This window comes from Pseudorasbora parva, chromosome 15, assembly GCF_024679245.1.
Source record: "Pseudorasbora parva isolate DD20220531a chromosome 15, ASM2467924v1, whole genome shotgun sequence".
Taxonomy (NCBI): Eukaryota; Metazoa; Chordata; class Actinopteri; order Cypriniformes; family Gobionidae; genus Pseudorasbora; species Pseudorasbora parva.
This window is the reverse complement of record NC_090186.1, coordinates 37,155,657-37,181,632: the sequence shown is the minus strand read 5'-3', so window position 1 is coordinate 37,181,632 and position 25,976 is coordinate 37,155,657. Positions and strand designations below refer to the sequence as shown.

At 35.8% G+C, this 25,976-nt stretch overlaps 1 protein-coding gene across 2 annotated transcripts in view; it reads right to left on the bottom strand.

Annotated features, from left to right (window-relative positions):
- tbc1d32 (TBC1 domain family, member 32) overlaps positions 1-25,976 on the bottom strand; it is a 58,847-nt gene that overhangs the window by 26,151 nt on the left and 6,720 nt on the right. Inside the window, exons 11-27 of one of the 2 annotated variants that reach the window (XM_067417964.1) lie at positions 24,891-24,950; positions 24,035-24,137; positions 22,462-22,629; positions 22,295-22,384; positions 19,988-20,130; positions 18,881-19,008; positions 18,015-18,216; positions 15,359-15,438; positions 15,054-15,192; positions 12,998-13,085; positions 12,629-12,747; positions 12,092-12,211; positions 10,944-11,032; positions 7,537-7,659; positions 7,259-7,367; positions 1,987-2,080; positions 1,126-1,251 (exon numbers count right to left, since the gene is read on the bottom strand). In XM_067417964.1, coding sequence (XP_067274065.1) covers positions 1,126-1,251; positions 1,987-2,080; positions 7,259-7,367; positions 7,537-7,659; positions 10,944-11,032; positions 12,092-12,211; positions 12,629-12,747; positions 12,998-13,085; positions 15,054-15,192; positions 15,359-15,438; positions 18,015-18,216; positions 18,881-19,008; positions 19,988-20,130; positions 22,295-22,384; positions 22,462-22,629; positions 24,035-24,137; positions 24,891-24,950 — 1,981 coding nt within the window. The remainder of the gene's footprint in view (positions 1-1,125; positions 1,252-1,986; positions 2,081-7,258; positions 7,368-7,536; positions 7,660-10,943; positions 11,033-12,091; positions 12,212-12,628; positions 12,748-12,997; positions 13,086-15,053; positions 15,193-15,358; positions 15,439-18,014; positions 18,217-18,880; positions 19,009-19,987; positions 20,131-22,294; positions 22,385-22,461; positions 22,630-24,034; positions 24,138-24,890; positions 24,951-25,976) is intronic. The other variant, XM_067417965.1, reaches the window with a different exon arrangement.

Here is a 25,976-nt window from a genome sequence, read left to right as displayed (position 1 = left end):
AATTTATTTAATATAGGCCCTATTTCTATAAATATATTTACTTGTTTTTCATGAATGTATATTTTGTAACATTGTACCAGATTTACAGCTACACTTATTCACTTTTATGGTTTCCTTTATTTTTTTTACCCACTAAATGCATAGATTTTTGTACAATTATTGTGCACTCGTGATTTTGTAACTGTTGCTGCAGTCCCCTAATCTAATCTGTTATCGGTGCATCCCTAACTGTAATCTACATCAAGGTGTGTTGTAAATAAATGCCAATACCTTAAGTCTAAAAATCAAGTGCACACTGCACATTGCAAATAGTCTTTTCAGCATTTACAGAAACTGTTCTTGTAGAATAAGTGATCCTGAATATTTAAATTCATAAGCTTTCTCTTGCAAAATAAATAAAAGTTGCAACATAATAGAAGAGACCTCTGTTTTGAATTTAAAAGGGTAATTTCATACATTTTTTATCTTTTTATTTATTTTTCCATTACTTTATTTGCACATCCAAGTGCACAATACTTTCCCCTCTGGTAAACTTTTAATTTGCCAAAACAGTCATAATTTAGTTTTTGTGTGTGTGTGTGTGTGTGTGTGTGTGTGTGCGTGGTTGTTTTATGATTTTCTGCTATCTCTCTGACCCTTAAAATTAAACAGGCCACTTTGTGCTGTTGTGCCTTTAGGACTTCTATGTAAATGCCCTCTTTGCATGTGAAATGAGTAACAACACTGACTCACAAGCTGCAGCTTTGCTGTCAAGCCTAATATAGTTTGCGCTGTCCCGGCCTTCAATAACAACCTCTTTGCAAAGCCTGCATTACACTGTGATAGGATCACAAAACAATCTGCACTGAAATGTGATGCGAAAAAGGATTGGACTGTGGTAGGATAGGATTGTCGCTGAAAAAGGATAGGATATTGTTAGTTCTTCTGATGTTTAGGAAAAGCATTTGTGCTTAAGACCTTCTTAGTATTTCATCATCACCCCTTATTACCTCATGAAAACTGGGCAGACATGTTGTTTGCCCAGCAATTTGATATTTTTCCAATATCTTTAAATACTGTAAAACCTCAGTATAAGATTAGAGATGCTTGCTATGAATTATAGACTGGGCTGAATGTGGCTCATACCGTATCCAGTAAGAATGTTTGACTTTGTAGCCATGATCTTGCAGAACTGTCTCCTGCAGTCATCTATCCAGTTAGCATCTCTCTCTGTTTCCTTAGATGAAGCCAAGAAAGCAGTGATCTCTGATTCTGAGAAGAAATATGCAGTCAGTGTTCATTTTGTTCATCTTTTGACAAAAATATTATTCATAATAATATTTTATATTATTGTTATATTTATATTATATTCATAAAAAGGTTATGTGTTTTATGCTTGAATTTATATATATATATATATATATATATATATATATATATATATATATATATATATATATATATATATATAATATAATATAATATATATTATATATATATATATATATATATATATATATATATATATATATATATATATATATAGGAAAGTGGTGTTGTTGTTGCAGCCACATCAGCCTTACTTACATACTTTAACAATGTATATGACAGTTTGCGACACTTACTTTAGGACTCTGACTTGCAACTATCAACTCTATACAGTATACAGACTCAAGCCTAGTAAACATTTAAAGATTCTTCACTAAGACTTTGAATGGGCCTTCATACACATACTGATGCTTGTTCCTAAAGGAAGAGTGTTTACTGGGCGTTAAGAACCTCTAGTCTCTATTTACTGAGCTGGAAACAGCTGTCACAATGAAATAAAGATGTATCGCCGTGACAGTAAAGAAGAGAAATGAGTCTGTCATAAAGAGAGAAAGTGTCCTTGAAGTCACTTGTATCAAAGTAAAACCCTGTAAAACACTGCAACAAACTGTAACTGTTAAATAAGATAATTGCTTTCATAAATTAGAGGAATAACGTGCTTTAAAAGATTGTTCTTACCCTGTTTAGTGCGAAGTGTCTTGGGTGTGTCAAGGATGTAATACTTGGGAAGAGGGTAAGTAGACACCAATGGCCACGGGTAAGGTTCACTTCCCTAAGAGACAGATGGGATAATTTCCATACATATGTTTGATAAACTGTTAAATACAAAAAACAGTACAGTTCAAAAGTCTGGGGTCATTTTTATATATAATAATATATATATATATATATATATATATATATATATATATATATATATATATATATATATATATATATATATATATATATATATAAAATATATAAATGTTATATAATTATATAATCTTCATTCACAATTTTTTCCCTTTGCTACAATAAAACATGTTTACTGCAATTTCAAATCAAGAGTCTGATTTCATTATAAAACAAAAAACAAAACAAATGAATAACACATAAGGGCTTTGTTTGTCAAACACAAAAGCCTGCAATTTTTTTTGTTTATTTTTTTAGTTCCAGTCGTGATAATCATGTAAAGATTATCACTGTATTAAGTCATCGAGCAGAGTCTCATACTTTACGCCATGAATGTCATATTCAGTCATCACTAAAGCTGTCACATATGCATCTATTGCATAGTTTTTGTAACCAGACTTTGCAATACATCTGTACAAACAATACAACAAAGGATTATCGGAAAAGCTCTATTTAGAAGCACAATATTTGTTTTTCACAGCACTTAAATGATTTATGATGAGACGTGAAATACAGTAGAGTACATTCTTAATAAACAAATGACAAAGCAGCAATAAACTCCTCCATAGAGATAATGTATAGATAATTTGGGACCCCATTTCTGTTTAAAAAAAAAAAAAAAAAGGATGTAGAGGCATCTAAAACTATATTAATGTATTCAATAATATCTCACTATACCAGGCTTGTGCAAAATTCAGAATTTCAGAATTGGCCTCCATTCAATTCATGAATTGAAATTTGAATTGGTTTGACAGGAAGTAGAATTAAAAACCTATTGTATTTGTAACGTTTTTTATTCTGCCGTAAAACGCATCGTGCAGACCAAACAGTAAGGGCTAGAGACTTGAAACTTGGCCAATAGGTAGTACAAAAATCGAGGAGAGGTTATCAAATTAAGAGCCAGATTGGCCTATAGGTGGCACTATAACGATTAATTGTGCGAAATGGCTCATAACTCCTAGACTGTTGGCCGTAGCCTCAAGTGCCTCATATCATTGGAATCCTTGGTTCAAGGCGGACCAGACGCATGCCTCGGATTGGCTCGCTCTTCGGGCGCCAATTTTGAGATATTTTGTTTTTTTTGGAAAACCTACTTTTCCAAATTTGTCCCTGTTTTTTTTGATAAATAGAAACCAAACCAGTGCAGAAATGATCTCTGGGGCGGCAGTGGCTCAGTGGTTCATGTAGGTTGTCTACAAACCAGAAGGTTGGTGGTTCAATCCCCGGTTCCACCTGACCAAGTGTCGAAGTGTCCATGAGCAAGACACCTAACCCCAGCTGCTCCCGACGAGCTGGATGGCGCCTTACATGGCTGACATCGCCGTCGGTGTATGAATGGGTGAATGTGAGGCAAAAATGTAAAGCGCTTTGGATAAAAGCGCTATATAAATGCAGTCCATTTACCATCTCTGGAGTCAGATTATCAATAATCATTAAAAAAAGTTAAAAGTTAAAAAGGGGCGTCAAAATGGACGTTCAAGGCAGAGCCTATTTTATTAATAAGGCTATAAGTCAAGAAAGAAATGAGATATTATCACTAAACTTGGTACACATATGTATGGGCTTAGTCTTTGATCACAATTAAAAAAAAATCGCGACGTTTGGGCTCTAGATGGCGCTATAATTAAAAAAACAACAACAACAAAAAAAAAAAAACGGCTATAATCATCTGACCGTTAGTCCGATTGACTTGAAAATTGGTGTGCAGTCTCTTGGTCCACGGCCCAATGTATGTCTATGATGACATTGGCGTATCTAAAAAAAACATGGCCGCCATCAGCCAATGAAGTTGAGCACCTATAAGATGGGGTTAACTGAGACCGATCAAAACGAAACTTGATGGGCATGTTTGACTCATGGTTCCAGAGGTTTGTAACAATTTTGAAAGAAATCGGCCACTAGTTGGCGCTAATGAGTTTTATGGCTCTGTACACATTCACAAAATATGCATTTCATTTGATAGATCTCCTCATGCTGAACAACTTTGCCTCTATAATCATTGCTCTCAATCAAATCTTTCATTAAATATTCGTTATTATGTTAAAAACCTACTTTTGAAAACTAGTCCCTGGTTTTTTGCCCGATCAGAACCAAACCAGTCTATGAAAATCCTCTGTACTCTCTAGATCAATAATTATCAAAAAAAAAGTTGAACTTATGCTTTTGCATGGCTATAACAGGGCCAATTAGAAAAGAGCTGGCAAAATACACTCAAAAGCCTAAGGGGAAACTCAAAACTTCACGAAAATTGCTGGGTACATGTGGCATAACATGCAAAGTTTTAAAGAGATCGGACTATAGGTGGTGCTATAACTGTGAAAAAGCTTTAAAAACTATGCATTTCCTATGGTAAATTGCCTATATTGGCTGTAAATGTACTTTTCCATCTATTATTTCAGTGTTTAAAATCTTGCTAAATAAAACTTAATGTCTTAAATGCCTCTGTGCTTAAAAGGCCTTAAATGCTTGAACCCCGCTAAATGCTGCTCGCAGCTTTAATTTAAGTTGATTTTGAAAATGAGTAAGTGACCATGTCACACACCACAGCCGATATAAACCCCAACAAACGGTGGGAGTTATGTCAAGCCCTGATTATTATTCCTTAAATGTCACCCTAGTCGTGTCTGAATGTGTTCGTTCATCTTTGGCTCAAGCTTCACGTTATTATTTCCCAGACGTAGGTTTGGTATTGAGTTCAAAGTCCACTTGCCTTGCGTTAGCAAATCTTCGCAGATTTGAAGCGTTTCCCCCCTATTACAGTAGTGACTTTCTTCTGGCATGTTCTGCTGCAGACAGGGTGACCAGAGCATTTTCGATTCATTTTCCCTCAGGACTTTTGTAAAAGCCAAAATATGGCCACACCTCAGATTTGGTCTTTTTTAGAAGGCTGAAAAATCTCCCGGTGCTGTCACTGCCTTCTGTCATTTCTTCTCATTCAGAAAACAGCATTGCGTCACATGCTGCGCGCACCTGCACTAGACTGGATAGGATTTAGCATACCACGAGTTTTCAAAATCGTGATTATCACTGACGGTTTTAATGATAATTACATTTTAAACGATATTACTAACCGTCAGTACATTTTTTCATGGTTTATCATGAAACCGGTAAACGTTTCATCCCTAATATATATATATATATATATATATATATATATATAGTTAGTTAATGGAGTTAATGGAAATCACTTGTTTATATTTGACTTTCCGTTATGTTATTCAATGAATAGTCTATTTGATACTGGCACAAGTAGAAACAAACTTGTTATTGCACTAGCATTAGCAAAGTTGTTGCTCATTGAACAAAGCAACATTCTTCATAATAATAATATATTTTTCACATCACAACCTAACCATAAGCTCTACTCTTCTGCACAATGGTAACGGTCAAAACTTCAACATAACAGAAATTCTTTCAAATATCAAACATAAATGAACATTAAAAATGAACAGATGTTTCCCTTCACTCAAAAACACATTAAACAACACTTCATTTCAATATTAATATCCATTTCCAGCCATATGCAAAGCATGATAGGAACGAACAATGGTGTCTCTAAATAAAACTGCATAATTGAGCTAAGTCTATCTTGGACTAAAACGGCCACCGTTAGCCTAGAAATCTAAACGCACCCTAGCGGCAGCAAATCTAATTTGCCGCAAGTGTCGTCTAGCAACTCTCAATACAGTTCTGAGCTGTAAACGGCAAACTCTTGTCGGGCCAATTTCATTGTGTATAGAGTCGGTGGGCGGGGCTTAATATAACGATGGCCGTGATGCGCGTGCTTCTAGTAAACACAGAAACTGGCGAATGGCGGTCTTTCGAATCAGCTTTGACCGCGACTCTGGAAGACTTGGAGTTAAGCTTTTCTCTGAGAAAATAACAAAGAACGGCACTGAAGTCATTCTTAAGAAGGGAAGATGTGTTCTGAGTTTTGCCGACTGGATATGTCGAAAGTTTAATCTGTCAACGAGCTCTGCTTCACCTTCGTTGCACTGGTTGGTTGAAGCGATATCCAATCGCGTGCAGAGGGAGTTTGAAAGACAACCGTTTATCCCGCCCCTCGGATTGAGCCCTGTCACTGGTGAGTTTCCAGACCAAACATCTTGATGTGGGTCTGGCTTGTCAGGCAAGAGAATTGAGAGGAACAGAAACTATTATTCCCTGGATGGTCATATACCTGTTCACCGCTAGATGGGGGAAAATATCTCACAGTGTAGCTTTAATTTAAATTCGCATTGAAAGTCTACATCCTGTTTTTGACATCAATTCAAATTCAATCCAAATTCAAGAATTGAATTGGAATTTAGGAGTCATTCAAAATTCAATTCTGAATTGTGCACAAGCCTGCACTATACCTTTTTCAAACTGAATAACCAGGATAAAACAGCTTCTTATTTAGTGTAAATAAATAATGTGTGTTGCAAACAAATTGCGAAGTGACACTTTGCTTCAGTGGTACTGTATATAAAAATGATACAATGTACAAAGTTAAGACAAATTTAGCAAATCCTAAAAGATTCCTCAGATCCTAGGCTAAAATCTGACATCTTTGGTCGTTAGTTTGACATGTTCACCGGCAGCCGATTAATGAGCGCTGCGATCAAATTTGACCTCAGACGAAATTCTGGCAGTGTCAGAAGATTTGGCACACAATCCTGCAGTGTGACTTCTCCTACGACAACAGTCAAATATCTCGGTTTTTCAAGACAAACTATGACCAAAACGAGAGCTAGAAATGTATTTGTAGCCATCATTTCAGTCCCGCGTGTAATGCAGCTCACTGTCACCCAACGCCTCATTCATTGATGATATAAAGCCCCGGGTGAGTTTTCTTGCGCGCGTCCGTTTTTAGTGCGCCTTAACTATCGTGCAGTCTGACATTAATGACAACTGAGATCTTACAGTGTGACATGGCTTACATCGGGGATCATGTTCGTACAGTCTGACAAGGGACATTCGCAAAGGGTTTTGAAAAATCGCACAGTGTGCAGGACCCTTTAGTTGTAATACTCTGATCTTTTTAAGCAAATCTGGAAAAAGGAGATGCCTTCACCTTCTGCAGGCCTCTGGGAGGAAGTCTCCTCTCAGACGGGCCACCGACTGCACACATTCGAACAAGGATATGGTTTCTTTCCACAGACAGCCCATCAATGATGAAATCCCTGAGGATGATGAAGACAGTATAAACAAACAACATAAATAATCAATGCATAGTGTTTCCACAGTATGCTCATGTTGTACATGGGCCACCTATAAGCATATGGTAAATAATAAAACAGTTTTGTAAAGTGATTGCTTGTTGACCCTGAATTAGTGTCTTGCTGAACTCACCCTTCACCTGAGGGCGGCTCTGTGACGTTGTCCTTCTGACCCTGCAGCAGTAACTCAGTGAGGTTATACTGAGACTCCAGCAGAAGAAAAGAATCCAGGTTACAGCACAGCACGCTCAAGAGCCTGCAAGAGTGCAGATGGAATACAGAAGTGTTGAAAAAGAAAAACAAAGAGCAAGAAAAAACATGGGTGATGAGGGTGAAATCAGTGCAGCATCAGCGCATCGTTTGCAGCTAAAGACCAAGAGATACAACAGTTTTTCAGTCTGCATTCTCGTCACAAACTCCATCCACTGTGAAGGCAGAGAAGTCCTATTTGATAGATACTATGCACTAAAAATATGTACTTCGAGAATTATAATTTTTTTGATTATGTAAGAGTATTGGTCCAGTATTGGTGTACACCATAAAATTGACGATGCAAGCGGTACAACTTGTCTAAATTACCTTAAAATTAAATTCATAATCATAAATAATTTATGTTAACTTAAAATAGTTTCTCATATCCCAGCTTAAAATGAAGAAACAACAAATAAGACATTTGTAGGTAGGTGTCAAATTCATAAATGTCAATTTTTCCTTTGCAATTTTCAACTCATTAGTAGACATTGCCTAGTTTCTTGGTTATGCCTAAAGCTCAGTTTGTTTTTAATCATTAGACATGACATTATAGAATTTAATTATAGATATTATAGCACCTTAGAAGTCTTTCTGAAACCAGTTAACTTAGGATGTGCCTTGTGTAGTCAAGCAGCTTAACTTTTGGACACAGCCTATTGCTAATGTGGCTGTGATCACAAGGATGAGTGGGCTATCCAACACATAATAACTGTCAGATGTTTGGATATAGAAAATCCTAACAGCACTCAGCTCTGTGGGCTGATCAAAGATAATATATTTAAAATATAATAGGTAATTATTGAATGATAGAAGAAACACACACACACACACACACACCAGCATAACAATGCTGGTTAACCTCCTTTGTTTTTATTTTTTTGTTAACAATGCTTAGTCTCAAATCTGACACAAGGGGGCGATTTATCTATACTCAGTTGTGATATTGTAACTACTAAATACTCTAGCTGAAGGACAGAGGGCGTGAACTTCATGCTGATATTTCGCAAACGGACTATATTCCATGTAAACACGTGTGGGATTGGGAATCATATAGTATGTGGGTCTCTCCACAAACACAAGAGTCACAGTTTTGTCATTTCCTACAGACCAACACCTAAAAATTTCTGTTGCTTTATGTGCCTCTTCACCTCTTGATCCCTTCCATCTCAACAGCCAGACATCAATTAATGAGTCATTTGATCAAATCACAGATATGCTGTACTCTCTGGCTGGTTATTGCTAGCGTTATTACATAAAATGGCATCTATTTTAACTCATCAGTAGATATCATTGTTTTAGAGTTGGTATCTAAGTAGACAATAATTCAAAAGAATGAACCTTGACTAATTCTTGGTTGTTAAGTTTAAAGTTTTTTTACACTTGATAATGATTAAACATCATATGACTGTTTTCATGGTCCGCTAGGATGACGTAACCTTTGATGTGGGGACTTAGGGTGCGGTTAGACTTACTTTTGTTCAGCACATTTTCACAGGCAATATTTTATAGGAATCCAAACCAGTCAGGAATTCTGCGTAAGGGTAAAATATTTCTAATGCATACCATCAGCAAGGCTGTTTTGACAAGCAACAACAATCCAAAACACTCCAAAAAACTGCATAACATATTTAAAGCCACTTAAAACACCGTAGCAACTGCATGGCAAAATACCCTAGAAAGTTTTACACGAGCAACCAAACATTTTCTTCATAAAATCAAACTATAATTGTAATCAATAGTTCCTCCTTATTTATCATCTTTATTTCATCCTGCAAGCTTTCATGTGTAAACAATGTTTCTACTCAACCCATTAATATGAACTGATACCAGATAAGCTGGATAATGATGAAAATTATGCATTTCTATATTTTTACCAGAATATGCCTGAGGATCTCACTCTTCTATATGCCACAACTTACATCTTGACTGTATTAAGGGAAAGACACCAAACCAGACACGACAGCAACAAATAAACAGTACTTGGTTTCATCACCACAATCGATCTTCAGATTGCCAAAGGCAACTTCCTCTGCACTGAGGCAAAATACCATATAAAGATTTAGATTCAGGCAGAATAAGACAAACACACTAAGAAACTCACAGGAAGGCATAATGTTTAGTTAAATCAAAATCTTAGATCTTAGCTGTCATGCACCACAGTATGGATTAAAATTATTAAAATACTCAAAAAAGACACTTTTAATATCTAAAAAAAAAAAACTATGCTCAAATAGAACCTAATCTTCTGTCATACTTCACCTCTGGTTCTGAACTGGGAAAAACGATGCTACATGCAAATGATAAAATGCAATGTGACATTTATAACAGTTATGAGAAGTTAAAAGGGATTATATAGTTAAAAGGGAATATATATTTTTTTGCTGTCAAATGCAGTTCATCCAATTGACCTCTACAGTATTTTGGCACTAGCCTACTTAGTCAGATGCCAACATGGCCATGTTGCTTTGACATCTCCTCATCCGTGAAAAGCTTCAATAAAGCTACACAAGATAACATAAAACACATTAAAATAAATAGTTCACATGCAGTGAGCATAAACATAGTTTGCACCAACAACAACAACCTCTATTGTGAATTAATAGCTGCTGAAAGTGTGAAACCACTGAATATATATTTGGAAATGGATGGTCCGTTCATGGCAATATTAATAAATTACTTTTATTACCACCTTTTTCTTAATACTTAATTTTTTTTCCCATTTTAGAAAATTAGATTAAAGTCTGTAAAAAAAAAAAGCTCCTTATGAAATATGGAGGGTTACGTTATGTCAAAATTATAATCTTGACATTATCTTTTTAATATAAATACCACCGGTGGGGAAATATTTGGCACAGTGCTATGTTTAAATGTGATCTCAACCTGCAGCAAGTGATCTAAAGTGCTGAACCAATTTTGTTTCTGATTGCAGGAAAAAAGAAAAGAAAAAATAATACATTTTTAAACTATGGTAATTCCTTGATATATGTGGACCAAATACATCGAATGTGCTCCTTTTTAATAAGTAGGTGGATTACACCAGTCAATTCTACTTCCTTTGAGAGCCCAAGAACACTTTCATATCCTGGCATCACCATGTCTGGCATTAATTCAGGATAATCATAGCCAAGAGAACACAAAGAGCTGAATCAATCAGCCATTGATCCCCAGAGAAGAAAGAACGGAGAAAAAAAGGCTAATCAGATAATAAACCTCTATAAAGGACCCTCTATCAATTCTGTGCTCTTCCTGTCCATTTACTGGTAAAGAGAAGTTAACTACTGATCTTACCTCAGGCCAAACGTGTGGGACTGCTCGTAGTTGAAAAGGGAGTGAATCTTTGCGTCAGAGTTAATAATGATGAGGCGGTCAATCAGGTCCTGATGGGAAAAGAGAGTGAGGGATTATCAAAAATGCATGATTTGAAAATAACTGGCAAAGACCACAGCTAGTTCTAGGATGTATGGTTCATCACCAGTCAAAGTGTGCCCTCAAATGATCATGATTTGAACTGCAAATGAAAAACAAAAAAACCTGAGCTGCTACACTTTATATTCAACAACTCGACTGATAAAATAGTACTGATGAAGAGACAGGTAAAACTCTCAGACACTACTTAGATATGCATTAGTCTTGTAGCCAAGAATCACCCACTTAGACTAGAAGACACTGCCTGGCCTTGCACAGCGACCATAGGGGAGTCACATACATTGACTTCCCAAATGAATTTTTGTACAAAAAAAACCCTGGAAATTTGAGGAAATATGTAGAGACTCTCTACCATTATTCAGAAAACAGTGTATCGTTGCAAAGTTAAGTCTTTTTTAGAGATTTTTTTATATGTCCACCAAGGCTGCATTTATTTGATTAAAAATACAGTAAACAGTGACATTGTAAAATATAAATTACACAAAAATAAAATGTCATATAATGAATATATTTTAAAATGTAATTGACTCCTGTAATGGCAAAGCTGAATTTTCAGCATTATTAATCCAGTATTCAGTATCACATGATCCTTTAAAAATCATTATAATATGCTGATTTGTCACATAAGAAACATTTCTTATTATTACCACCGTTGAAAACAGTTGTGCTGCTATTTTTGTTTCTTCTTTTTTTTTTTTTTCAGGATTCTTAGATAAGTAAAAAAAACTGCATTTAAATGTTTCTAACAATGTAAAAGTCTTTGTGTATTTTTTCATCAATGTAATGCATCAGGGCTGAATAAATGTAATTATATTTATTCTGAATAAAAAAATTAACTGTATATACTGCTCACGGAAAACCTCCTACTTTTATTATGGTAGTTATATGAATAATAGGCATCAGACGATCAGTAAAGATTGTGGGCGGTTCATGGCTGTGAGCTGAGACTAGACTGAGACTGTAGGCCAATTTGAATTTTAGAGGCAGGTTGTCTAGTCTTTTATACTCACCAAAACTGATGTAGCCATCTCTCTCAGATTGTACTCTGTCTTGTTAGGAAGCGCTCGATGTCCCAGCAGCTCCCACACAGCGTGAGGTGAAGAAAGTAGATTCACTAGAGACAGGAAGGACTGAACACACACAAAAATCAAATATAGAAATATAATCACCCAAATTTTAAGTCAAAATAATTTCAATTTTTTTTTTCGATAATTTGGTGTTCTTTCTTAATGGTTTCTTATAAACAAAATGAAAAAGTTATTTTCATAATCTTTTATCAAATGTAATAACCTGCTACTGGATAATGTTAACCAAGTATAATGTGTTGTAAATGTAATTTCATATTGACTCAATTGACTAAATCACATCAATTTAATGTGGTTGGTGAGTGATTGTGCGCACTGTTGCCAAAATCATTTATTTATGGAATTACCCCAAGCCTTATCGAAGCCTTATCTATAGAATCTCAATGAAGCACAGCTTTTGCTTCTGTAAAGAGCAAAACATTTCGGAATATTAATTGCAAGGTATGATCGGGGAGTTCGAACCTTCAGGCAGCTTCTGTCAATAGGGTCCATCGGAATTGATTTTGGATGGACGACCCTTGCATCCTCTCGACCACACTCCAAGGCTGACCACAGCTCCACCACAATTGTCTGGACAAATCCTGCAAATCCGCTCAAAGTTTTACAGCCTGAAAATCTAGTTTCCATGTTAAAAAATCTCCCTTGAGCAACATCATCTCAGTGACTAATGTCCTTAATAAATAGTACCAGGAAATGTAATGATTGCAACAATGTAATTCAATTTGTTTTAACATGACCTTTGCGGTCTGAAGCTGTCAGCAGAAAATATGAAAAGATGCTGTTCTTCTCTTAAAGCAGATTAAATTGGTCATAAATCATACTTTTAGCTACCTGAGCTTTGCAAGGCCAACATGCCTGGGGCTGTAGCAGCCACCTGGGTCACCATCACACCATATCCAAACTTCTCACACCTGCTGACCTAAGATAAGATAAAGAATGGAGGAAATACACATCCTTCAACTTCCTGCTTCTGGAAATATTTAATACCTTGCATGACCCATGACAAGTTAGTAGAGTAGACACAACAAGTAATGAAAACGTGTGCATAATTGTACTCTACAAATTGATTTTATATAAATAAACTAGCTTTCTTTTCTACTTTTTTTAGTTTTCTAAGGAAAATATGGGTGATGCTTGCACATGCAAAACTCATTGACACAATACTGTTCACAAGGGTATGATGTTGTGTTGTGTCATGGTGAAAGATTATGATGGCCATCATGTTCACTTTAGGGTGAACTATCCCTTTAAAGGGTGGGGTCTAATGTTATTTCATGCATTCTGACTTATTTACACTGTTAAAGAGTTGGATTCGCATGCTAAACAAGGCAGAGTTGAATGTACGATGAAGTATTTCTGAGCCATGACATCATAAGGGGTGGAAATGCTTGTAAGGGCACTTCTACTGGATGAGCGCGTGCACACCAACCAGGGCGAGAGCAACGAGCTTCATTGGAAATCGAACACAAAACCAACAATGTCATAACAGGGTTTTTCCTGGGTCAAAAATGGTCTTCGGTGGTGGTTGACAGATATGGTCATTCATTTCACACACACAGTAAAAAGTAACCTACTCATGTGATCTGCGAGCACAATAATGATAATACATTTTAAAAATGCACAGAAACACTAAGTTTTGGTTATCTTATTTTGATATATCATATTATGTATACTCTTGACTCTTACCTTGATGTTTGTTTCTTTTGTTCCTAATTTTTTTTAACTATTTACAAATACTTGTTTTGGTATATAATCATTTCAACATTAAAAAACAGCATACTAGCATTTAAAATTAACATATAGCCTAATTTTCTGCTATATACAATTTAATGAGATTATCAATTATAGCTAACAACAACTTTGTTCGGTTTTCAACTCACTCCAGTCTAAACAAAATGATTTTTATGCAATTTATTTTATTAGACATTGTCAACATAAATAAGCTGAAATACTGTGGATAATTAAAACTAATTCTTACTATCCACTCTTGCTAAATTGGGTAAGCAAACCTGTGTTCTCCGAGTAAATTGTTTTTAAAAGCCAGTCGATAAAATGATTCGGTTCAAATGAGTCATTCTGTCGCGAATCATTAGCAGACACGTTGTGTGCGAATCCCAGCTGTTAGAACATTGCAGAAGATTTGTCAACACAGAAAACACTTCATGACTGGATAGAATATGTTTCCCATTTATTGAAAGCACGATTTATGTCAGCTGGTCAGAGAAGAGTCAATGCTTTTTGAACGCAAGAAAAGCCTTGTTTATACTCGACGCGTCCGCCCGGCTATGTGTGTGCGCTGCAATGCAGCACGCATTAGTTTAGCGCGATGATTAACTTACGTGTACAATAAGCATGCATTCTCCTGATCAATTTTGAGCATCCAGATGGTATAATCAAACATGCCTTGTGGAGAGTTCTCGGAGTATGCATTTATTTGTCATTTTTAACCGTTGAAAACTGAGCCTGCGTGTCAGGAAATTGCTTATCCTGTTGCTATAGGCCAGCGACTAGTTGACGTCAAGCTTAAAGCCGCATGGCAGCGATTAGTCGACTAGTCAGTGCATCCCCTATACACTACACGAACATATAGTAAATTGAAAGCTATCCAGGGACAATACCATGATGCATTGTGAGTATGTGTGTGCGTGCTTGTGACTCTTTAGCTCCGTCCACTGCATGCCTCCATGAGCTCAGCTTTTTTCGGAAAGAATCGGAACAGCCTATCTGTCTTTTATAAATATAAGAAAACTAAATATATGAAGGATCCAATACTACTTTATAGGTACTGAAGATTGACATGAAATTGGCAAGACTGTGTGCGTTATGTAATAGAATCACAAGCCACTAATATTCTTTATCAGAATAAAACTCTGTAGTAAAATATTACCTGTAGTTTTTTGGTGAATCTTGAGAACATGTAGGTGACACACTCGTTAATGGCTCCAGTCTGTTGCAGGAGCAGCAGTCCTTTTGGTGTGGCAGCAAAATTCAGCAGGTTGTCCAACAGCATCTCTTCCCAGGCCACCCTGTAGAACCAGGATAAAAGATTCAGCAAGAAAGCTAATTATTTCTTGTCCTTGTTGACTCGTTTCCACAAAACAGCACTGGCAGGCCAAGTTTGAGTTTAGCACAGAAACAAACAGCTTGTGAAGGAACAGGGGATCACTGCAGGCATGATGGAGAGATACTCACACGCTCTGCAGCTCCTGGGAAGCAAGCACTGGGGGAGCTCCAGGAACAGGAGTGGGAACTCTCTCTGACATTGAGATTGTCTGCGGGGGAAGAGAGAATTCGCTGTCAGGCTGGACTGCTGCACAGCATTCAAACCCTTTGGCTAAATAATGAGACGACATGTTGAATGCAATGTTGATTCCTCACACCGTTCGAACTCGGCCTTTTTGAAGGCGGAGGAACCCTCGGGAGGTTTCATTACTGACGGTGCAGCACTTTACTACTGCTTCTATATTCTACAAATCCTCTCCACGCAGCCCAGAGAATGGAAGTTCAGCAGTTCTTCCAACATTAACACTGTTTTGCTTGGGGAACAGACACTGCAGGCTCTAAAGCTGCTGTCTAGAATAAACTAAAAAAAGAAAATGAAGGCTTGATTTTGCCTGTGAGAGGACTGATAATAACATGAAATAAATTTTCAATAGGCAGAAATACATGTTATAAGGCTGGAAAAAACTGGAAAAAACATGTTTAGTGAAATTGTATTATAGTTTATCCATAAATAAAAAAAATATTACAACTTTCTTGACACTGTCATTTCTGAGGTATGCCGGATACACTACTGTTTAAAAGTCAGTCAGTAAGATTTTTTTATAGAAATTAATACTTTTGTTCTGCAAATTGATCAAAAGTGGCAGTAAAAGACATTTTATTGTTAAAAAAGATGAGCATTTCATGTAATTGCTGTTTACAAAAGTGTCCTGAAAAATAGGCATCATGGTTTCCACAAAATTATTAAGCAGCATGAATGTGTTTTTTGTTGTTTTTTAACTAATAATAAGAAATGTTTCCTGAGCACTAAATGAGCATAATTGTGCCTCGGTGACGTCATCAGGACACTGCCAAATTGGGGATATGTAGCAATAGCGCCTCTAGCTCTGGGTGAAATGTAAAACATGGAGTGGACCACAGTGTACTGTAGAACTCACAGAGACTTCCACCATCAGCTCTGTTTTCTGTTCAGAAAAGCTTTTATGTGTTGATTGTTTGAATCATTCTATATTTTTACTTTTTAATCATTTTTTGTTATTTTTCCCTTTTCCATTGTTGCACTTTGAGATTCTTCGGAATTAAATATGCGTTCTAAATAAAATCTATTATTATTAAAAATCTACTATAATGAAATGATTTCTGAAGTATCATGTGACACTGAAGATTGGAGATTTGCTATCACAGAAATTAATTACATTGTTAAATATATTCAAATAGAAAACAGTTCTTTTAAATTGTTATAATATTTCACAATTATTATTATTATTGTTTTATAAACAAAATAAATGCAGCCTTGGTGAGCATAAGAGACTTCTTTCAAAAGATGTTTCAAAAGACTTACTGACAGAACACTACGATAATACATTTGTCAGTATGACACAGGGACTGGTCAGAATTACAGACAAAAAAATCATCAGACAATTCTGAGAAACTATGCATTCCAAACAGGGATTAATAAAATAAACTACATGATAGACTACATGAATTATTTTATATATGGTTAAAGGATTTTTTTAATTTTCTTAAAATTCTGTGCTACTGATATAATAGCACTCATTCAACCACAGACAAACCTGAGAATAAGAGAATGAGAATTTATATAATCATTGATAGGATGATTAAGAGAAAACTTACTTTAAATGTTTGCTTTTACGTTTACATTTATATATACAGTATATACATACAGTATATAGTTTAATGTGTATAGCATTAAAGGGATAGTTCACCCAAAAATGAAAATTACCCAATGAATCACTCACCCTCAAGCCATCCTAGGTGTATATGATATTCTTCTTTCAGACTACCGTAATACAATCGGAGTAATATTAAAATAAGTCCTGGCTCTTACAAGCATTATTATGGCAGTGAATGGCAGCCCAGCGACAGACCACCTTACGTATTCAACTTATAAAGAAAGCGTAGTGCCTCTCGCAGTTCAAAATGCCTTTGCTATGTGCAACGTTATTGTCATGCCAGTTATGCTTTTTTTTTTTTCGTAAGACGGTCTGGCGGAAGCTACATATTATACTTTATAACGTGTTAAATATGGATATTTTCTTACAAAAACACATTGATTAACTTCAGAAGATTCACTTCGTGTGGATTACTTTTATGTTAGATGCACTATTCTGGTCTTTAAATTTTGGGATGTCATTCACTGCCATTATGAAGCTATCTTTAGAATGTTTATAGTATTTTGAAGTGAACTATTCCTTTAATATTTATAAACCTATTTCAAAGGTGCTATGGCATGGGTCAGCAAACTATGGCACACGTGCCAACATTGGTACATGGAGGAATAATCACTGACACGTGAAAATAGCTAAAGATAAGCTGTAATGTATACAATTCAAATAAAGACCCTCAAAACTGTACACAGACCTACATTTTAAGAAAATCATTCCTCCTTTTCACAAAGCCTGTTTTTATTAAATTTGGTGCTATAAGTACTATTAAAGCTAATGCACAGATCCAACAGGCCATTCGCACGCTTCTGTCATTATCCCCATTATCCCCATAGGTTGCCGACCTCTATAATATGGCTGGTAACTGAAAGATAGAAGGTTTAAAGCCCATAAGGCCATCACTAATATGAACTAGTGAGGCTAGTGTGAATTAAGGTCACCATTCTCCAGGCTTTAGCGATGCACTCATGCAGGCTGTATGGCCGTAGAACTTGCAGCCCCTCGCAGGTGTTGTACATCTGCCGACAGACGAAGATAAAGGCCCCACTCACGGCAGTAGAAATCTCCAGCTCACTGAACACATGCAGCTCTTTTGCCAACAGCCTCTGGGTAAACTGCACAACCACATGTGCAGCTGAAATACTGTGGAAATAACAGCACAACGTATTAGTACTGTCTTATTCTAATTGTATAACATATTAAAGTACCTAGATCTGTGAATGCTACTTTAGAAATGGCAACTGCGATTTTGAATGGTGGTATAGCGTAGTGAATAATAACCAGGCCAATTCCAATCAATATTATATAAAACATTTTTTCAACATAAGAGTAGGTGCGGACATTTGTAACTTGAATGTGCGAGACTTCTGGTTACATCCACTTTCAATTATTTTAACTGTACAAAAACTATCTGTTATGTTGCTTGATATTCACTATCATACTATTTATTATTATAATCATAAACACATTGGTTTGTAGCACAAATATATACCCTTTACAGCACTTTGTTATTTTTCTAGTTATTTACCTATAGTGGCTAATGAATTGGTAGTCTTGAAACTTCTGCATTGCACAATAAGGTGGATCCTATTCTGTTGGCATTCATTTTATGTTTCTTTTACAGAGTATGTAACAACTCATCTCACTAAAGAAACAGGTGTCAAAGGGTCCTTTCTTTTATTAAGAAGCGCTACCTTTCATTCTATGCATGCTGATGATATATATGGCACAAGCGCTGACTCAAGATGACACTTGCAGAAAGACAAAATAATGAATATAACCTAAGAGCAAAATTAGATTTACTTACCTTTCACCCTCAGCCGAGACGAGATTTCTGTCATAAAGCAGGAGTGATAAACCTCGTTCAGTGGTAGCGATCCTCGCCAGCATGTCTGCTATGTGAGTCAGGGCGCTTTCTAGGGAATTTAATTTGGGCTGCAACAAAAGACAAATTGAAAATGCTTGGGGTGAACAGTATAATGCATATGAAATGCTGCAGATGAGGTCTCTGATGAGATGTTATATAGAAGGTTACAGTTTTATTCCAGAATTTAAATTAACAGGCTGCTTCTGGTGAAACTGTAAACGTATTCTGTTGAGACATCACAGAAATGGCATCTTGGATGCTTCTTGCTCTTTTGTAATAAAATAATGTACTAGAGTACACTAACATACAAAAGTTTGAGGTCAGTAAGATTTTTCTTTTTAATAAGAAATGAAGTATGCATTAAGTTGATGACAGTAAAGACTGAAGGATCATGTGACATTGAAGACTGGAGTAATGATGCTGATAATTCAGCTTGAGTAAATTAGATATGTATATTACATAATATTAGAATATTATATATATTAGAATATATTACATTTTAGAAAAGCATTATTTTAAATTGTAATAATATTTTGCAATATTACTACTTTCATTATATTTTAATCAAATAAATTGGTTAGCATAAAAAAAAATATCAAAACTTTTGAATGGTATTTTATGCAATGTTCTAATGTTGTGGGGGATTTTTTTTTTTTTTTTGCAAAAATGTCTTGTTCTGAAAATGTGTCATGGTTGTACATACCCTGTATAAAGTTATGCAAGTCGCTATTTTTTTTTTTTCTAAATTAAAAAATAAAATTAAGAGGAAAAAAATCACCATAGAATGTGTCAAAACCAACATCATTAACATAAAACTAACGGCATTAGCATGCCTATTCAGTATTCAGTAACTTTGTCCTCTATAATGGACGAGAGCATGCACTTCTTGTATAGATTGCCTTCATTACTCATTCAAATTCAATGAAAAAAGTAAAATCATACAAGTGTAGAATAGGGTCTCTGTAGTGAAGCAGCATTCCCATTTAATGATTATGTCTAGACTTTTGATTACATATGTGCTGATGGAAGTGTTCATGTTGAGCTGACCAGCTTTCCTTTGAGCAGGGTGATAACAGGAGCCAACAGAGTCTCTATAACAGGGATTTGGTAGAGACACTCCACAGCACACTCGGTGCGGTCACACAGGGTCCTTAACACCTCCATCACAAGAAGAGTGGGGGACAGGGAGTCTGGAGAATACACAAACAAACACACCTGTGATCATTTATTTGAAGCTTTAGGACAACTCGGTTGCTATTGGCCTTTAGTTTTGCTGCAGAACTCAGTTAGTGCAGCACAACATGTCCGACGAAGACAAACCAAGAGTGTAAAAAGTGTTAAAAAACAAAACAAAATCTATCTCCCTTTTTTTAAAAGGGTAGCAATTTTTTTGAATGGTTCCTTTCGAACATTATGTTGACTACTTTGCAACTACATGTCAATTAACTCTCATTAGACTATTAATAGACTGTCTGCTTAATATCTGTTAACTCTTTATTGCATCTATTGTGCATCTTTATTGTGACTATTCTACGGACTTTGCAACTACATGTGAACTTGTTCTTACCCTAACCCTAGCAGTCTACTAATACTTATTGAGATGTAGGTTCAACATTACTTATAGTCAACAGAATGTGTTATCAAATTTAAGTGAAACCAAAAAATGTTATGTGCCTCAATGTGTGACCCTTGACCACAAAACCAGTCATAAGTCCCAGGAGTATATTTGTGGCAATAGCCAACAATCAATTGTATGGCTGAAAATGTTATTTTCTTTCATGCCAAAAATCATTAGGAAATTACGGAAAGATCATGTTCCATGAAGCTATTTTGTAAATGTCTAGTTGTAAATGCTAAAGACTTCGTTTGGACAGGGGTTAGTTTACCCAAAAATGAAAATGTGATGTTTATCTGCTTACCCCCAGTGCATCCAACATGTATGTGTTTGTTTCTTCAGTAGAACACAAATTATGATTTGTAAACTTCAACCGTTGCTGTGTGCCAGTCATATAATCATGTGAATGGGTAACAATTTTATGAGAGCAAAACATACAAACACAAAAACATGTTTAGGCAACATGCTTAAAAAAAACTTTGCTGCTCGTGACGACACATTGATGTCTTAAGTCACGAACCGATCGGTTTCTGTGAGAAACTGAACAGTATTTATATCATTTTTTTTACCTTATATCCCGACGAATCTAGTCTAATATTCCCATCCGTCATTACTTCCGTCTAATAAGGTCAAAACCGGCGCGACCATAGATGTAGATGCCTCATTCGACGATCCGCACAGGCACTAATGAGGAATCTATATATATGATTGCACCAGTTTGACCTTATCAGATGGAAGTAATAGCGGATGGGATGACTAGATGAGATTTGTAGGGATATGAGGTAAAAAAATTACATAAATACTGTTCGGTTTCTCACAGAAACCGATCGGTTCGTGTCTTAAGACATCAATGTGTCGTCATGAGCAGCAGGGGTTTTGTGCATGTTGTTTTTGTTTGTTAGTTTGTTTTGCTCTCATAGTGTTGTTACCCATTCACACCATTATATGACTGGCACACGGCAACGATTGGAGTTAAAAATCTTCATTTGTGTTCTACTGAAGAAACGCACATACATGTTGGATGTACTGGGGGTAAGTAGATAAGCATCACATTTAAATTTTTGGGTGAAAAACCCTTTAAAGACTATTTTATTCATATTTAGTTTTTTTTGGACGCTCAGATTCCATATTTTCAAATAGTTGTATCTCGGCCAAATATTGTCCCATCCTAACAAACCATATTCAGAAATCACAAAAACATTTGACCCTTATGACTGGTTTTGTGGTCCAGGGTTGTATATGTGGTTTGTACTTGTACTCTGCCTGGTTAGAGCCTGGTTCACCTGAAAATGAGAATGGTCATCATTTACTCCAAATTCTTTTGACTTTCTTTCCTCTGTGGAACGCAAAATGATTAATTGATTGATAAAAAAGTTTTTTTTTTGTGAACTACAGTATCCCGTTAAATAAACATCCTAATCAATAATCAGCCCAAGATGGTAATATAATCACTGTAACTGTGTAAAGTGCAGTCCTTTAAGTTTTCTTGATAAGATTAAATCATTTATTCTCAAGAAACAAGGAAGTGAGTAAGTTCATGAACCTGAGGAAGACATAATAGAACCTTGTTTTTACACAGTGTGTCACTGTGAGAAGGATGATCTGGCACACCCATATTAGCACTAACATTTAGATATAAAAGTTCATGAAAATCACACGCATAGACGCACTCCTTATGGACAGGCGTGGTTGAGTTTGTGATATAGAGTTAATCAGAGTTTATCACTCTTATGACACACCTGCAAGTGTTGTCTCACCACAGGATGGTTTTGGGTGTTGGTACATGATACTGATCAGAATCACCACCAAGTCGGTCAACGTTACCGGATCTGAAATAGATGAAAGTTAAACATTATAAAGATCATTTAGTGAGTCAGACTTGTTATTCTCAAACATTATCCACAACCTAGGTTTGCTTCCTGCCCTCTAAACCAACCTCTCCTCTTCTTCACTTTAATTGGAAAAAGTTTCCTTCCATTAGTGTACATCACAAGCCTCCCGAGCACACACAGCGAGTGAACGAAATAAACAAACTCCAGCTCTTTAGAAGTGTAGAGAGTTCTCCGAGCTGGGCCTGAGGGGCAAAACACAAGAACACGTCATTCGCAGAGCATGCTCTAAATGGATTTAGTCATTTGCATGTGACCTCTTGTTTCCAGATTAGCACTGAAATATTAATTTGAATCTTCACACAAACCTGAGTGCAGAAAGGTTGTATATTAAAAAAGCATTAGAGAAGAAAGTAGTTTGGTGTATTTACTGGGTCTCAGGAAACTTGTAAAATACACATCCAAGTCCCATAAAAGATAAATAACTATACAGATCTTGTGACAGAGAAACAAGCGTGCAGCCATCTTCAGAATTTTGTGTTTGGACTTCTGTTGTTACAGTAGCTCTGTATATTTCTATGGCATTGCTGTCGTAGAGTTAACGTAAGTTATCATGAGATTTGTAATGTATGAAGCGGATGTCATAAAAGTCAGCAGGGGCGGCGGGTTATATAAGCTCTGTACTGCTTAAAATGTATAAAATAGTTATTATTTATTATATATTTTATTATTATTTTATATTTTAAAAAAGCATGAAGAAAATTTAGGATCACAAAATTATTTTAAAAAGAAATGTCTAATGAAAAATTGCTCAACTAAGCACATTTCCTCCAGTTCTCATAATCCAAAAAATAAAAATAAATAAACCAAATAAACTCTCAATAATTTTATGATGATATTATTTATTACTGCATAGTGCATATTTGAGTACTGATATATGACGGTATACCTCAATTTATGCTGATTTAAATAAATGTAATTAATCTAATGAGAAACCTCATTCAGAATAATATAAATAGCAAAAAAAAGAAAACTCATGGACATGTGTTAAATTGCCATGCCAAATGCTGGAACAAAGAAAAAAGGATTCTGTGATTCCACTTAAATATGACAAGTGAAATATATATTAATACTACATGAGTAACCTTCAATGAGTATTCTATGGAAGAATCATAAACTGACGCTGGAACAAAGAAAAAAGGATTCTGTGATTCCACTTAAATATGACAAGGGAAATATATATTGATACTACATGAGTAACCTTCAATGAGTATTCTATGGAAGAATCATAAACTGACCTCACAGACACCAGATAAGTGTCTTTTAAATACAGCTGATGCGTTACGAATATTTTACAGCTGTGGGAGGTTTAAAAGTCTGGTAGCGATGACTACAGCAGAAGATAACGCAATCCGTCAATACTGTGTGTATTATTTTTTCATGTGAATCTTTCAGCTACAATACAGAACCTGAATTCTGGGAAAGTTATTCACTGTAAATCCACAAACCCTTGGAATTATCTCTGGCAATGATAGTCTAGCTAGTTGACCATGAGAAGACAGTCTGTAAAAGAACACTGGGGAAAACATAAGCCATGTTGTCAAAGTATGATACTGCATGTGCACATTGTGGGCAAAAGTTCAGCCGTACCAATCTGCTGATGTTCCAGGCTGTGGATCATTTCCAAGGTTTCCTCTCTTACCGAATCACAGGAATCGAAGTAATAAATGCACTGCTGCAGAGCATTAACAATCTGGGGGGAAAAGGATTCATAAGATCCATAATTAATCACTTGAACCAAAATAGTTTGAAGCAAAACTGAACCTAAAAAAAGCAAAAATACACATTATTTATGGAACAAAACAACACTTGAAATACTCTTAAATTTACCTATTATACCTAGCCAGTGAATATTGATTATGTACAGAATAGTATATTATCATACTACAAAGTATACTACAATTTCTGCCATTTACAGTATGAATATTTTTAGTTTGATGCCCCTAAACATGCTCCAGAGTAGCTGCAATGTTTTTAAAATCAAATGTAAGGCTTTTTAAGACCCTTTTTAAAGACCTGCACCAATAAAATGAATACCATATGAGTGCAGTATGGCAATGTCTATTTTATACTAAACCATAAAATGATGATAAAAAACAATTATATATTTTGAACTTTAATTATGGCAGCCATATTGTGATTCCTTTTTCTGTCCCCAAATTTCAAACTTCTTGAAAATATAATTCAGACTTTTCTTATACCATTTAAGATATTTAAGCCTTTTTATGGCTTTAAATTTAATACAATTAAATGTAAGACTTTTTAAGATCTGCAGGGGTCCTGTACTCAACATCTAACAACAATGTAGTATACCGGTAATATTGTTTGAAAATGTCTATGGTATTGCTTTACAGATTTTCAAGAAATGCAGTTTTCAGTATGCTAGTATGCTCACTAGATCTTATGGTTAGAAGTTAACAACTGTATGCCACATAGAATAACTCACCAAAGACTTGTATTTCCTCTCAAGAAGTCTTAAGACAACGGTTCTGCTGTAGTAGCCATGCTACAAGACAATATTTAGACATCAAATTAAATGGTATTTAGATTGTTTGAATTTTTGTGCTGATGTGGATTCAAATATAGTTATCATTATAAGAAAAATGATCTCAATATACACAATATTGCCAAAAGTTTTTGGATGCCTACCTTTACATGAACATGAACTGAATGCTAATGACATCCTATTCTTAATCTGTAGGGTTTAATATGGAGTTGGCTCATCATTTGCAGCTATAAAAGCTTCAACTCTTCTGGGAAGGCTTTCGACAAGGTTTAGGAGTGTGATTATGGGGAATTTTGACCATTCTTAAAGGAGCAAATTGGTGAGGTAAGGCACTGATGTTGGACGAGAAGGGCTGGCTCGCAGTGTCCAATCTAATTCATCCCAAAGGTGTTTTGTTGGGTTGAGGTCAGGACTCTGTGCAGGCCAGTCAAGTTCCTCCACAGCAAATTCACTCATTAATGTCTTTATGGATCTTGCTTTGTGCACTGATGCACAGTGATGTTGGAACAGGCAGGGGCTATCCCCAAACTGTTCCCACAAAGTTGGGAGGTCTGCAGCTACTGGCTCTGCTGAAAGTTGCAGAATTCTGCATACTGTGCGCCTCAGCATGCACTGACCCGGCTCTTCATGGCTGAGTTGCTGTTGTTCCCAATTGCTTCCACTAACATTATAATACCACTAACAGGTGGCCGTGGAATATTTAGTAGTGAGGAAATTTCACAAAAGGACTTTTTGCACAGGTGGCAACCTATCACGATACCACGCTTGAGTTCACTGAGCTCCTGAGAGTGACCCATTCTTTCACAAATGTTTGTAGAAACGTCTGCATGCCTAGATGCTTGATTTTATACACCTGTGGCCATGGAAGTGATTTGTGATTTCAAAGATTTGGAGGGGTGTCCCAATACTTTTGGCAATATAGTGTATATATTCTGGACAAAAATTCTAAAGCTGTGTTCACACTGCTAGTGTCTTTATCCCTGCATTTCACCAGTAGTTGGTGGTGAAGTCGCTAGTGTGTTCTGT